We start from the raw sequence: 15341 nt of genomic DNA, 5'->3' as shown, positions 1-15341 counted from the left end.
TTATATCTTCCACATGTGAAGCGCGCATGCCACTACATTAGCAGAATAGTTCCAGTCGCTGCCAAGAAAGACAAGTTAGAACGCAGGCATTCCACAGTACTAGTACAGAAATATTTTGTTTTCAAAAGACAGTTGAATAGATCAACAGAAAACCAGCTCTGAATATAAATTGTTCCCCAAGGTGGAAAGACTTTTTTTTTTCATTTTAATGTTTGTTAAAGGGCTGAAGTTGGAAATAAATCCATGACAGTAATAAATTCTGCACTTCAAAGTTGTTCATGTTTTGCCCACTTTTTATTGCTCCTTAAATCTATCAGCTTCATTCCTAGAAACAAAGTGTTTAAGGAAAAACCAACACTGCTGCTGGGTTCAGCATCAGGCTACTCTTCTGAAATCAAAGTGCAAATTTGGAGAGAGAAAAAACAATCTTTGAGTGGAGCAGCAAAACTACACTGCTTGAGAGTTCTATTACCGCTCTAGTATTCATAAGAAGCATTGAAATGCAGGACAGTTTTACCCAAACACAAAAGCAGTGCACAAACTAATATTTGCAAATTAGGGGGGAAATTACAAACTGAAGAAATATTTGGCAGAATAAGTGTCACCTTTTGAGAATTGGTTTACTAAATAGCTTGTGGTAGGACCCTTAAGTAGTGTTATCTTTTTTTCTGGAAACAATCGTTGAATAATAAGTGCTCATTACTGTCAATTTGTAAAGAACATGTTTTTTTAGCATGTGTTTGTTGTTGCAGCTAATTAGATTGAGGAACAGACTAAATATTTTGGGTTGTTTTTGTGTCTCAGTTACTCCAGATGTGTTGTTTAGCCCTTGCTATGTCTGTGTTAATACCTGACCCAAGCTTTTAACTTTTGCCAATTTTTGCGAATAATTCCAGTTTAATGTTGATGTCTGTGTCTTCTTTCTTCCAGAGTGGCATGGCTTTAACGTATGACCCCACAGTGGTGCAGAATGGGTAGGTGATCACTTTTGTCATGAAATAGCACATTTCTAGAACTTTGCAGTCACTTTTAAGGCTGCACAGTGGCACAGTGGTTAGCGCTCTGACCTCCACATGCTCTCCCTGTGCATGCGTGGGTTTTCTCCACCTTTCTCCCAAAGTCATGTTTCATAGGTTGACTCTAGATTGCTCCTATATGATTCTATGTGAGTGTGCAGCTCCTTCAACAGACTGGTGACCTGTTTGGGGTGTACCTTACTGTTACCCAACAGTACCTGTGACACTGTAGGCTCCAGCAGCCCCAAGACCCTGAAAGGGATTAAGCGGGTCCGGAAAATAGACAGATAGATGCAGTTAATTTTTCGGCATCTCTCCTGCAAAACTCATGCAAGCTGCCTTTTGAAAAGTGCCAGACACGAGCACAGTGTGCCAACTGTTATCACTGACATGGATGGTAATACAACCTCACATACAGGAATGAACACATTTAATGTATATCTTTTGCTCGCTGGTAGAGTTTGACGTTCTTTATGGGCCTTTGATCAAAAACTGTCAAACAAGCTGGTCTTCATTGCTTGCAAGTGGGGTGGGGGGTGGTGGGGGATGGTATGCAAGACTGTCTGCGATGTTCTTAAGGTGAATGCAAACAGAAGAGTAAGGCGCTGGTGGCTTTTATTGTGCAGGAACATTTCGACACTAGAACATGTTTCTTTCTCCCTTTTTATTATCGTTCACCCGTTTGTTTTTTATTTTTCTAGGTTAACATCTTTTCTTCATTTCTGTTCCTCACATTCGTGCTCCTCATCTCATGTTAAAAGTCAGTTTCTGTTTAGCTCCTGAGTCACGCTCGAACAGAATTTTTTTTGTTTGTTTTTTTGCCTCTGCACATTTTAAATCATCTCCTTACCCCTGTCATCCTTTGTTTTTTAGCATCTGCTTTAGCTTGGGTCCTCCCTGGTGTATTTTTGTGTGTTGCTGCGTGCATAAATGCATGCTTACACGCGAGCATCTGTGCGCTCGCGGTGTTTAAGTACTCTCCGACCTCTTTTCCGAGGTCATTTGAGCTCCTTCCGGCAAAGCGATAAATGACTATGAAATGCTAATTCAGCTAATTAGAGAGACGACAAGCAGCGAGGGACGAGGGTTTGCATAAAAATGGGGGTCTGAACAGGGTCAGTGGGAGGGCAAAGGCAAATTGAAAGTCAGGCCAAGGAGATGAGATGGGTATGTATCAGTTACAGTTTCGAGTTCAGCACCAGTCCGATATCATCAGAAACTTCTGTTTTTATTGGGCAGAATACTTTGGCACATTCCATCTCTTTCACGAAAAAGATAAACCATTCCCTTCCATTGTCACATTTTTCTCAAGATTTGTACTCATCAAACTCCTCTCCAAAGAATTCATTCTGCTGTAAAGCCACTGAGGTCAGTACTAAATCATTCTCAAAATCTTTATACGTACCCCTGACAGGCTGCTCAGATCACATCAGAGGTTATCTTCAATGCCGCAGTAATGTTTTGTCCACAATTACATGTTTAGTGCATTGTTTAAATGGCAGTGCTGAAGTCACCATTGACAGCTTGCTGCTCAGGGTTAATAGCCTCCATCAATAACCTTGGATCTGTCCTCCGCTCGCTACTTCTCCCTCTCTCAATGCACATCAAAGTAATGAAAAATACAATACACACAATCAGGGAACACTATCGAACAGCCCTGTTGCTTTCCCTCATCTGTATTCATCAGTGACAGTACTACAGTATCTCTAATGCAAGTCATATATTAATTATACCCTCAAAAAGATGAATCTATACCACTCCATTATAAATAAGACTGAGTTGTTGTTTTTTTTCAATCTCCTCATCACTACTTTTATAAAAGCAGTCTTTACTTCAGCAGAGATCATCCATTCAACTTGACATTTTTTATTTAAACTGAGCAAATACAAATAATTGTGGTTTGCTCAACTATGTTTTCCTCTGCTTGAGCATAAATTATAGCTACATGTGTATCCTTCAGGATAAAAGCTCATTCATAAGGCAATCCTCTTTGGAGAATGGATTGCATAGCTGAAGGTTTTTGATTCTCAGAAGCATTCTTACATAAACTGTTAAACCAGTTGCTAAACAACAGGTAAAATATGGACTTCCAAAAGTGAGACGCATTACTAAAACACGCGTGAAAGTCTCTAGTATTAGGGCCACTTTAAAAAAAGAAAAACCTTTTCTTGTTGTAATGTCTTCATCGTTGTATTTGAAAAATCAAAGATACATTTTAGTCTTTGGAACTTTATTGAAAGGCTGATGCAGCACTTCTAAACACCATGAATTTTGATTCCATGCCATTCCTTCAAGTGTATTTTATAGTTATTGTCAATACATACTCGACTGACATAAAACATGTAATCAACCCATCACATGAATGGTGTGTGAAATTGCTTCAGAAGAGTGAGATTGTTCCTATTTCTCCACAGAGGTCAGTGATGTCATTTGGAAAATGAAAGGATAGTGTTAGAGCTCCAGTATGATGTTCTTTTGTTGTGTCCATAGAGGTATGAATGTGGACAAGATGTACAGTTTGAACAGAAATTTACACTAAAGTACAAATCTAGCTCTCATTAATTCAGATTAATAAAAAATATATATGAAAAAAAAAGAAAAATGAGCTATTTTGAGAGGTTCTTTTACTTTTACAATGATGTGCTGACAAGGGTTTTTTGTTGGGTTAGATTGACTTCATTGTGTACAACACACAAATCTTGTTTCTTTGTTCCCACCAAAAAACTCAAAACATATTATTTAATCGATCTCAAAAATACAAGTCATTTAAGTGTTGTGAAAAGGAACCTGTCTACTTTTAAAGTGCTTCACTCACCTATTAAAGAAATCTTTGATTTATAGTAAGTGGCAGTTTACATAACCATGGCTGTGTTAGAAATAGACACAGAAGGGTCTCTCCTGGTGTATCTCTTTGCCTCCCCTTCCTCGCTCCATTATTCAGTCAACAGACACTCTGGGATCGATCGGGCACAGCAACAGGGTCTGGCGGATGAAACATGTCCTCTCTAGGTACACAATGATAAATAAAGCACTTCGAGCTACAGCGTCCTACTGCAGCAGGGTTGTGGGGGTGAAATGAAAAAATAAAAGAGATGGAGCAAAAGCAGAAGGGCAAACAGAAGCACGGGCAGAGAAATAAGCAGAGTTTAAAGTGTGGATGTTGCAAAAAAAAAAAACAGCTTTCTCTAAATGCGTAGGTGGAAAAAAGTGCAATATTGAAATATTTCACCCACTCATACATTAAAGCAATAATCTATGATTATACTCAGCAGCCTGCTTTGTAAACTAATGCTGTCAAAATGCAGCATTAAATCACATTTCAAGATGTTTTTGATATATGGATTGTTTCTATGAGAAGCCATTACGCCTAATCAATTTTTTCTTAGTGTTGATGACATTTACGGCACACTTTAAAACAAAAAAACGCACTTTTGCATCTGCTTACTCTAATAAAGAGCTAAACCTGAGATCCACCTCTGTAGTAATTCCTGCTGAAATTTTACCTAGCTTCCTGAAACATTGGGTCTTTGCTCTACAGGTTCTACTCCTCACCATATAGCATCTCCACCAATCGGATGATTGCTCAAACATCAATCACGCCCTTCATTGCCGCCTCTCCTGTTTCCACATATCAGGTAAGTTAACCCTCACAGAAGAGCTTTGACAAAGCTTAGAGCACATGTAGTGGTACATTCTTTTAGTATCTTTTTTACTTGTTGAACAAACCATCCAGATTTATTGAATTAGGAATAAAAACAGTGCCGTGTCACACAACCACTAAGAACATTTTGCATATATTGCACAGATGAAAATTAATCATACGTAAATAAATGTGGAAAAAGTGAGAAAAGCTGTGGTCTTTACTTACAATTTTTACAGATTTAGCACAAATAAACTATGCAAAGAACAGGTATGTCAGGCGTCGGGGTCGTCCCCGCACACCTGCTTGAGGATCCGGTCTCGCACACCTGTTCAGCATCCAATCAGGGAACCTATTTTAGTCCATCTTGCCCTCCAGCCAGTGTCGGTTCGTCTGCTCTAATGAAGGACTTGCCGATCCAAGCCAAAGCCTACGCTAAAGCCTACACTGAAGCCTACGCCAACGCCAAAGCCAAAGTCTATGCTAAAGCCTACGCCAAAGCCTACGCCCAGCCAAAGCCAAGCCAAAGCCGATGCCCAAAGCCAACACCAAGCCAAAGCCGACGCCCCAAGCCAACGCCAAAGCCAACACCAACGTCCACACCAAAGCCACCAAAACCCAAGCCACAAGAACCAAAGCCACCAGAACCAAAGCCTCCAGAACCCAAGCCTCCTGATCAAAAGCCACAACAAACTCTGAATCCACCTCCACAGAACAAAAACCCAAAGAACCAAGACCAACGCCAAAGATCCAACGCCCAACCACATCTTTTCATCCTCCAATAAAACTCACTAAATCATACCAAGTCCCTGTCTGCCTTTTTGGGTCCAGCAACTCCAAACCTAAAAAGGCAACTCAACTTAGAACATGAAAGTGCATGATTTTGGAGCTGTTTAAATGCAATTCATTAGTGTTCATGTGGAATAATAATCATAATTTTAACATAATATGTACGCCTTATAAGCAATATAAAAGTTATACATCGATGGTACCAGCGGGAATTCTGTTAGACATAAAGTACAAACTAAAAGTTTGGACACACTGTCTCATTCAAACAGTTTTCTTCATTTTCATGACTATGAAAATAATATTTTAGAAAATTGTAGATTCACACTGAAGGCATCAAAATGTGAATTAATATATGTGGAATTATATACATAACTAAAAAGTGTGAAACAACTGAAAATATGTCATATTCTAGGTTATTCATAGTAGCCACCTTTTGGTTCGATTACTGCTTTGCACACTCTTGGCATTATCTTGATGAGCTTCAAGAGGTGGTCACCTGAAATGTTTTTCACTTCACAGGTGTGTGAACCCTGTCAGATTTAATAAGTGTGATTTCTTGCCTTATCAATGAGGCTGGGACCACCAGTTGTGTTGTGCAGAAGTCAGGTGGATACACAGTTGATAGTCCTACTGAATAGACTGCTAGAATTTGTATTATGGCAAGAAAAAAGCAGCTAAGTACAGAAAAACCAGTGGCCATCATTACTTTAAGAGATGAAGGTCATTCAGTCCGAAAAATTGGAAGACATTTGAAAGTGTCCCCAAGTGCAGACACAAAAACCATCAAGCGCTACAAAGAAACTGGCTCACATCCGGACCTCCCCAGGAAAGGAAGACCAAGACAAGAGTCACCTCTGCTACAGAGGACAAGTTCATCCGAGTCACCAGCCTCAGAAATGGCAGGTTAACAGCAGCTCAGATTTGAGAGCAAGTCAATGACACACAGAGTTCTAGCAGCAGACACATCTCTGCAACAACTGTTAAAAGGAGACTGTGGGAATCAGACCTTCATTCTGGAATATCTGCTAGGAAACCACTGCTAGAAAAGGCAACAAGCAGAAGAGACTTGTTTGGGCTAAAGAACACAAGGAATGGACATTAGACCAGTGGAAATCTGTACTTTGGTCTGATGAGTCCAAACTGGAGATTTTTGGTTCCAACCACCGTGTCTTTGTGCGACGCAGAAAAGGTGAACGGATGGACTCTACATGCCTGGTTCCCACCTTGAAGCATAGAGGAGGAGGTGTGATGGTGTGGGGGTGATTTGCTGGTGACACTGTTGGGGATTTATTCAAAATTGAAGGCATACTGAACCAGCATGGCTACCACAGCATCTTGCAGCGGCATGCTATTCCATCCGGTTTGCGTTTAGTTGGACCATCATTTATTTTTCAACTGGACAATGACCCCAAACACGCCCTTTGTAAGGGCTGTTTGACTAAGAAAGAGAGTGATGTGGTGCTGCGCCAGATGACCTGGCCTCCACAGTCACCGGATGGTTTGGGGTGAGCTGGACCGCAGAGTGAAGGCAAAAGGGCCAACAAGTGCTAAGCATCTCTGGGAACTCCTTCAAGACTGTTGGAAGACCATTTTGGTGACTTATTCTTGAAGCTCATCAAGAGAATGCCAAGAGTGTGCAAAGCAGTAATCAAAGCAAAAGGTGGCTACTTTGAAGAACCTAGAATATGACATGATTGAGCTTTGTGACCCTTTGGCTGAGCGAATAAACCTGCTACATTTGGATCCATTCGTCTGCCTGTTCTTGTGGCATGTGGCACCCTAAATGGACATCTGCACACATCGACGAATGACAAACACGAGGAACACATATAAATTACTTAAATCACACATGTATCCCAAAAGACCAAAATTTAATATGTGGAAAATGCGCAAAATGTATAACGTGGGTGTGTGACACGGCCTTAATGAGATACCAGTTAGGATACTAAAGTGAATTTTTTTTTTTTTATTTTATTATAAATTATCGATACCTTTGTAGTAAAAGAAATGTTTCTTAAACACTTCTATTTCACTTTTATAAAATATCAGTTTTTGTTTTTTTTGCATTCATTCATCGCACCTAAAATAATTGGACAAAGCTGAAGTTAGCGTCCAATTTTTTTAAGCTTCCACTTTTACAGATCTACGGATAACCCTTGAGCTCAATTTTAAGCCATGTCAGAATTCCCTCCCTGATCCTTAACTACTAAAAAACACTATATTATGTGTGACTATCTAGTGCCCTGGATTTTATAAGCAATCCGAACGCCATGCTCAAACTTTTTTTTTAACACACCAAAAAAGACAACACCAATTTACCAAAACAAAAGCCTAATGCATATGATGATTTTACAAAGACTATTCATGAATGATGAAAACTTAGTTTAATGTAAGAATAAATGCATTGTGGTCTATATTTGCCAATCTTAAGACCATTGATGCACACTAGTTCTTTGTAGAGACTTCTAGGAAATTTCTAGGGCACGAAATTTTGGACTTTTAAATTCAGACATTCCGATAGTGATACTTTATCTCTTTAAAAACACAATAGACCTCATAACTGGTGGTCCAATTCAACACCATGAGTTGAGATATTATGTTTTTCAGTGGAGGTTCTAGAACAAAAAAAAAATGGAATGACTGACAGATCATCTTGAGCCAAGTATCAAGTTAAAGCTGGGCAAGGATGTTTGAAATATCATAAATGTATGTGGTTTATCTGCTACAGCTTTGATCCCAGTTTTGAAGTACATTTTTCATTATTAGTTTTGTATTGTTGTTTTAGCCAGAAGGAGCCAGTGGTTCTACTTCATCAAGAAAAAGACCAAAAAGTGACAGATTCTGCATGCTTGACATTTTTTATGTCAAGTAATCATAAAATACAGGCTTTTGTCAAAACATTCTCCACCTTGATCTCTCACTTCAAAGCAAATATGGCTCTTCTCCCTGACATCTCTTATCTAGCTCCACTGCACGCTGAACCATGTCATGTCAGACCTGGCTGGAGATGCAGCTGGTGTTTCTATGGGAGCTTGAGTCTGTTCTTCATCCCCCAGTTTGTCAAATAAACATCTTAAACGCTTTTACCAGCACACTCTGGTTAACATAACTTGCTGTCGATGGTAGGCACATGAAAAGACAGACGTCCCACAGCGCACAGTTCACTCATCCTAATGAATGAATAAACAAAACTGGAAACCTTCTCGTGTCATTTCAACCCCCCATGAACATTCTGATGCCATGCCTGTGATACCTTACAAAGTGGTGCTCAGATTCTTTATGTTTTAATGGAATAATGAGAATGTGAGTGTGATGAAAGTTGCAATGTCTTTCTGAAAGCTTTGATGATGTAACCCTCACAATAGAGCAGTAACTGTTACACTGTTTTGTTCTCTGTGCTCCATGTAACCTTTCCTAATTACAACATAACATGCTGTAAAGTGAGCGGAGAGTTTCTGATGAGGTATTGTTTAAGACACGCTGCTGCAGGGGCTGAGCCTCTGAAATGAGCTGGTAAAGTCCTCCACTAATGATTCATTTTCTTTCTTCTCTGTTTCGTTTTTGCCTATTTTCACTCCCTCCCTGTCATTCTGCATTCCAATTCTTCATCTTGACGGGTTTTGCTCTCCCAAATTCTATATCCATTTATAACAATCCTCTCTGAACTCCTTTTTCATCTCATCCTTTTGACCTCCCCTCTGTGTCCTTCTACCCATCCCCTTCTTAATTAATTACTTTATTTTTCATGTCCTTCATTTTTCCCTGGTCTCCATCCTTCCTCTTTCTATTTCCTTCATCATATCTGATTGTTTTGTCATCACCTCTGGTCTTTGCTTCTATTTTTTTCCTCTTTGCTTAGGTTCAAAGTACATCTTGGATGCCACATCAACAGTATGTTATGCAACCTACAGTAAGTCTTTGAAACAAATTTTCAACTTTTGTGTGTGCAACTGTGTACGTCTGTTGTGTCATGTGTCGACAAAACCAAGTTAACTCAGTTTCCTTGTCATAGATAGGGCATATATGTGATGTGTTTTCGTCATGTCTATAAAAGGCACACAAAACTATAAGGCACATCTGTGACAAAATAGTTACAGACACAGTTAAGTCCGTCAGTCAGTCAGTCAAACTTTATTGTTCACAGAAACTAGTTTGGCGAATGTAGACCACAATGCATTGCATTTAAAAGATTTTTGAATTGAAATTTTTTTTTCATTTTCATCACCAGAACACAGTGGATTCATAAATTGTCTTCAGACAATGTTTCTATTTATTTGGTTTCTACTTCGAGAAATCTGTGATGACGATCATTGCTGTTCAGAAAAGAAAAAGAAAATTTGGAGTTCAAATTGCTTGTAAAATCAATAGTACTAGATAGCCCTGCAGTATATAGTTATAAGAGGTAAAGCTGCGTTCACATCGGACACAATTTGAGTGTCAAATTCATGTCAGCCGCCTCTGCCTGTCCATAAATGTCTTCATTAGCTTGACGTCCCGGCCGCGTGTGGGAGGAGTTACTGACAAATGTTTCAAGCCTGATCGCTATATGGAGTGGTGTCTGTGTATAGCTGATTTCCAATGCATGAAAGACCTGGATAGTGTTTAGTGATCAGAATTAGTTAATTCACAAATGCTCTACAAAAGCATGTGTAATCATGTCGCATGTCTGGGTTCATGTGATCATTCAGAGACTCTCGTGGTGCATTCCTGCTGAATGATAGCTGGCTTCCGCGATGTTTCCGTCTCGTTGTGACCCAGTTTAAAGACTTACTGCCCTGAATTAACCTGGGAGGGAAAAAAAAACAAGAATAAAGTTAGAAGACCTTTTTTTTATTATAGTCGTGATGAAAATAAGAAAAATATCATAAAGTTCAGGAGACCTGAGCAGGCTACCTCCCCAATGCCACTCACCTGCCTCTGCCCGCCAGCCAGCCTCCAGGGGTCAGCAGAACTGATCAAGTCACAGAACATGTCACATGTCCAAAGATGAGTCCCTGATTGGTAGATTTGACAACCTCGGCCAAGTTCAGATATTTGAACTCTGGTCCCGCCGTTCAAATCGCTCCGCAGGACCTCAGATCTTGTTTGTACCTTTGACTCAACATTTAAACTGACCGCCCCAGACGCGTGAATTACATTCTATGTGAACACAACTTCAGGAAGTAGAGAAGGCATTCGGACATAGACTAAAAGACGTTTGTGATACGGTGTAAGTACCATAACTATTCGGCCTGTAATGACCGTTTGGGGTCCTTCGAGAAGTGCTGACGTCACATAATGTAATTGGCTGTCCGTTGGTCCGATGACGTTTCAGATAGTGTTTGGTCTGGACAAATGATAATACTACCATAGAAGAAGATATTATGTGGTCTGTTGTAAACAAGCAGAGCTCCGACACAGAGCGAGATTATCTTCTAAACGTGCTTTATTATTGGTATGATTATTATTAAGTGCATTTGCAGCCGAACGGACTGCATTCAGAACCTTTCTCCGGACCGTACACTATAACAAAGCACCTTCCCTGCCTGCAAACACGAAGCTAAGAGACTCTAGCTGCTCTGCCCAGAGACACAGTTCGCTTGTGTGGAGCAGCAGGTTCATTCTAACAGCCACAGATCTTTTTACAAAGTGGGTTGTGGCAAAATCTCTCTATAAACACTACAAAGAATAATGTCAGACACAACTTACAAGGGAAAATAACTTTATGTGAAATAAAAATATGCACAGCCCGATCCGATCTGGACGCTATGTAGTTTGTCCAAGTGGGGCTATCATAGGGTGACGTCCTCCTCAGTCGAAAGGACCCCAAACGGTTATTACAGGCCGAATAGTTATGGTACCTACAACGGTACACGTTAGCCACGTTAGCTTATACACAATAACTGTAACACCCAACCTTGTTTGCAATACGTAAAAAAACAGAATAAGGTTGTGTCCGAATTCCTTCACTACTAACTATATAGTGCACTGTATAGTGCGTTGGCCATTTTGCCATTTTGGATTCATAAATCATCGTCGCAAAACACTCCTATCGATTAGATTTGAACTTCAGGAAATTGATGACGTTATATTTGCAGTTTAAAAAAAAAAAGTAGTGAGCACGGTGTCCGAATTGCTTTTAAAATCCAGGGCACTACATAGTCCCGCACTATATAGTTTTTTTAGTAGTTAGGGGTTCAACATCAGTAAGCACAACCAGACTGAATCCATATATTAAAGGTTACAAATTATAAGGCACACTGTCATTTTTTTTAATAAAACTAAAGGTTTTAAGTGCGCCTTGTAGTACAGATATGTGTCATTTCTTATCAAATTGTCTAATATCTTTTGACTTGACTCCCCCAACAACAAACCTGCTATTGATTAGAATGTCAATAACTTTACAAAATAAAGGTTCACAAAATAGAGAAAAATCATGACAATGAGGCAGATCCCAAAAGTCTGCCTTGTGACCTTATGTATTGGCAAGATGTAACCGTTAGCATGTTTCCCTGTTCGTCAAATTATGTAATCTTGGTCAATCAATCTTGCACCAATCTGTCATCTGGACTGCTGGAGAAAGATAAAGTACCTGGGAAAAAACCCACACGGGTTGTGAGAGAACATTTAAAATGAATGCTGACTCTTTGCTGATTGTGTTTACCATCCCAACACAGTGATAGCTTGATTAAGACAAATGTGCACTGTGCTTTAATTCATTGCGAGTGTGGTACAGGTGCACAAAAAGGCTCTTGGAAAAGCTTTGTAAAGCTGACACCCAAATCTGCAATAAAAGATTGCTCCCTGCTGGAATGAAGGAAAACTGCATTGACAAACAAAAAAAGGAAAAATATGAGAATTATTGCATTATTGCACATTTATTAGCTCAATGCTATAGCGTGTCAATCGGTTAAAGCCATGTTTGTTGCCACAGACCGTTTTTAGAGTTTTTGGTCTTACGGATTCAAACCCACAAACTCACAGTCATTGGGCCGACACTGCCACAGAGCCCGAGAGATGGTCTAATGCAAACACAAGTACGTTTTCCTCATATTAGTTGGCACACACAGATGTGTCAGAATACCCCCACATGTGCTGTATATTTACATGCTGAATGAGAGTAGGTGAACTGTCAATAATAATCTAAATAAGACTCACTTGACAGTTCTGCCTTTTGTTATTCTGCACTTGAATGACCTTGATGTAACCCTCAAGCTATTTACCTCCTCTTACACAAAAACGTTCACTTTTTACTCCACAATTGAGCTTCAGCTAAAGTATTTTTTGCCATATGTTACTTCTTCTGCACTCTGAAAAAGAACAGAGTACAACATTTAATTAGAAGAATGAATGGGGCAAAATGTCCTCATGGCCTCACCTCAGGAGCTGACTTCTCTTCAGCATAGGGCCAGTGGATTGGAAAATTGGCACAACGGATTCATGTTACAGTCACCTTATAAGCTTGGAATGAAAATAACTTTTAGTTGTAAAGGTGCAGGAAATTGGACCCGGGTCTGGGGGAAACCAGAGGAGACCCCGAAAGCTTAGTAAAACGATTAGCAAACAAAGAAAAAAACAGCAAATATATATATATACATATGGGAACAAGCAGATTTTTATCGTAAAATCAAAAATTTGCTGAGGGTTCACATCTAACCTATGCTAGTTAAGTTTAGACAGGGAGAATTGAGAAGTGATGAAAGTGAATAAAGTGACACAAAGAGAAATTTAAAGAAAAAAATATTAAAATAAAACCAGATTATTTTACCTATACCTCTACATTTAATGATATACTTAAAGAACTTTGCCTCTGAACAGCAACTATACACTGTTGTACAACAGAAACATGAATTACATAAATTTGAATATTTGGATTATGTAACTAAAAACTTAATTCATATTTATTCAAATTTATTCAGTATTTTTTATTATTATTTTAAAGAAATTGGCACATCAAGACTGTCTCTAAAGTTGGTTTACTTCCAATAATGGGGTATGACCACTTGTGAAACTTCCAAAAATCCCATTTCTGCCATAAAAAGCAGCATGGTTTGACCAAATATACACACAGGAAAGTCTAACAAATGTCGGCCAACACGTCAGTAAGTCACTTATACAATGTTGTCATCCTTTCCCATGGTTCCTCCTCTTTATCTTGCAAATCCTAAATGCATTCTACTGTCGTATCTCATTTAAAGTTTAGTCCGTGAGAAAGGATAATTCCCATCTGTAAATACGATTTCTAACTAATGTCCCCTCTTATTGTTTGGCAGGCCACTCGAACTGACAGCATAAGGATTCAAAGACAGAGAGATAGTAGCAAGAGGGATAAGTTGGAGGAGAAGCTAAAGGAAAGTAGTAGATTTGACAGAGTGGGGGACGAAGGGAAAAAAGCGTTACAAACGGTAAATTAAGAGAAAAGCAACAGACAGCAGCTATTTAGGCTGCATGCTTTTGCTCTCTAGCCTGGTCTTTGTGTGAGCAAAATCCTCGTCAGAGAACAAAGTGAAGACTTGTCATTGTATTTCTAGGATACAGAAGAGCTGGGCAAATTAAAACTGCATTCAGTAGAGAGGCTGATAGGTTCCGAGAGGCTTATTTCTTTTACAACGGCTGCAGAGGCGTCCCCCACCCTTAACTGCAGATAAAACCTGCTACTTTGACGATGGTGTGCTCTTTTTGACCACTTTTTTGACTAGTTAGAAAACATTTCATAGCTTTAAAATTTACTGGTGTCAAGAAAAGAGATGACATACCACAGCAGTAAATGAATGGCTCATGTCAATGGGTTAAAAATGCAAACTAAACCAAAAAATATATTTTTTTTAATTTATGATAACTACAGTGGTGCAGGAATAGATCATACACAGACAAATGGGGGGCCTTACTTGAGCCTTCTGCTTTTTGCATCTGAATTATGAAATGAAAATCTTCGCTCATAATAACTCTAAAGTCTGAATGGAAAAAATTCACGCATTTGTCCAACTATACACTGGAATGTCAATACTGGCATTATGGAGAGTAAATAATCAGGATTCATGGTCTTTATGAGTAAAATAATAAGAAATACTTATTTTTTGTTTGCTGTTTGTGCAAACCTTTCATCTTTGAATGTCCATCTGCAGATGTAACTGTATGAAGGGCTGTAGATTCCTCAACAAGGACAAAGGTGTTTTCTTTTTGTAAAAAACAAAACTAAAAAAATGTAAACAATTTGAACTAATTAATAAACAGAAAAAAATAATTTTGATACAAAGACGCTTAAATTCTGATTCTTTTAAGGGCTGCACACAACGTCCCGTCAAATAAGCAACAGTTTTCATCATTTTTATCGATACTTATTTGTCATATTTAATATTCCACAATTGATGCCAGATTGTGTTTGTAGTTTTGAACTCATCAAATTCAAAGCAGGTGAGCATTCAAGTTGTCAGTTTGAGTTCTTTAAGATAAAACTAAGGAAGAATCAGTGATAAGTAGAAGAGACACACAAAAGAGTGAGCCAGTTCAAAGTGAAGCTGTTATGTGTTTTCTGCCTTCAGGGGAAATAAATTTATGTCCGTTTCTCTTCCTGAGTTCATTTGTTATCCTGGGAACAAATTCTGATGCACAGATCACTTGAACACATGCTCTACAATGTATAATTACACTCCTCACACTCGGACACACAGTGTCCGCATGAGGCACACGCAGAGATAACCAATTTAACACAGTGAGCAATAAATCAGAGCCGACAGTTAGTCATTACGGGTTCCTTTTTTTCTTAAAGCTGATTTCTGCTGGATGGAGTCCTGCTGTGAGACTGCATGGAAAAAAGATGAGAGATGAAAACTGAGAACTCATTAGAGAAATTGAGGTTTTGTTTAGATAGGAAGAAGTTTAAGCAGGAGAATGGCAAATTTACCTGACTTGCTAAT

The 15341-nt window shown here is 39.0% G+C and overlaps 1 protein-coding gene across 4 annotated transcripts in view; it reads left to right on the top strand.

Moving 5' to 3' along the window:
• Positions 1 to 15341, top strand: part of rbms3 (RNA binding motif single stranded interacting protein 3) — a 110462-nt gene that overhangs the window by 86319 nt on the left and 8802 nt on the right. For 2 of the 4 annotated variants that reach the window (XM_023963990.1, XM_011485042.3), the window contains exons 8-10: positions 931 to 974; positions 4555 to 4651; positions 9305 to 9355. In XM_023963990.1, coding sequence (XP_023819758.1) covers positions 931 to 974; positions 4555 to 4651; positions 9305 to 9355 — 192 coding nt within the window. The remainder of the gene's footprint in view (positions 1 to 930; positions 975 to 4554; positions 4652 to 9304; positions 9356 to 15341) is intronic. The other 2 variants (XM_023963991.1, XM_023963992.1) reach the window with 1 other exon arrangement.

Source organism: Oryzias latipes, chromosome 16 (assembly GCF_002234675.1).
Source record: "Oryzias latipes chromosome 16, ASM223467v1".
Classification (NCBI taxonomy): Eukaryota; Metazoa; Chordata; class Actinopteri; order Beloniformes; family Adrianichthyidae; genus Oryzias; species Oryzias latipes.
The sequence above is the reverse complement of the archived record's forward strand: the minus strand, read 5'-3'. Positions and strand labels throughout refer to the sequence as shown.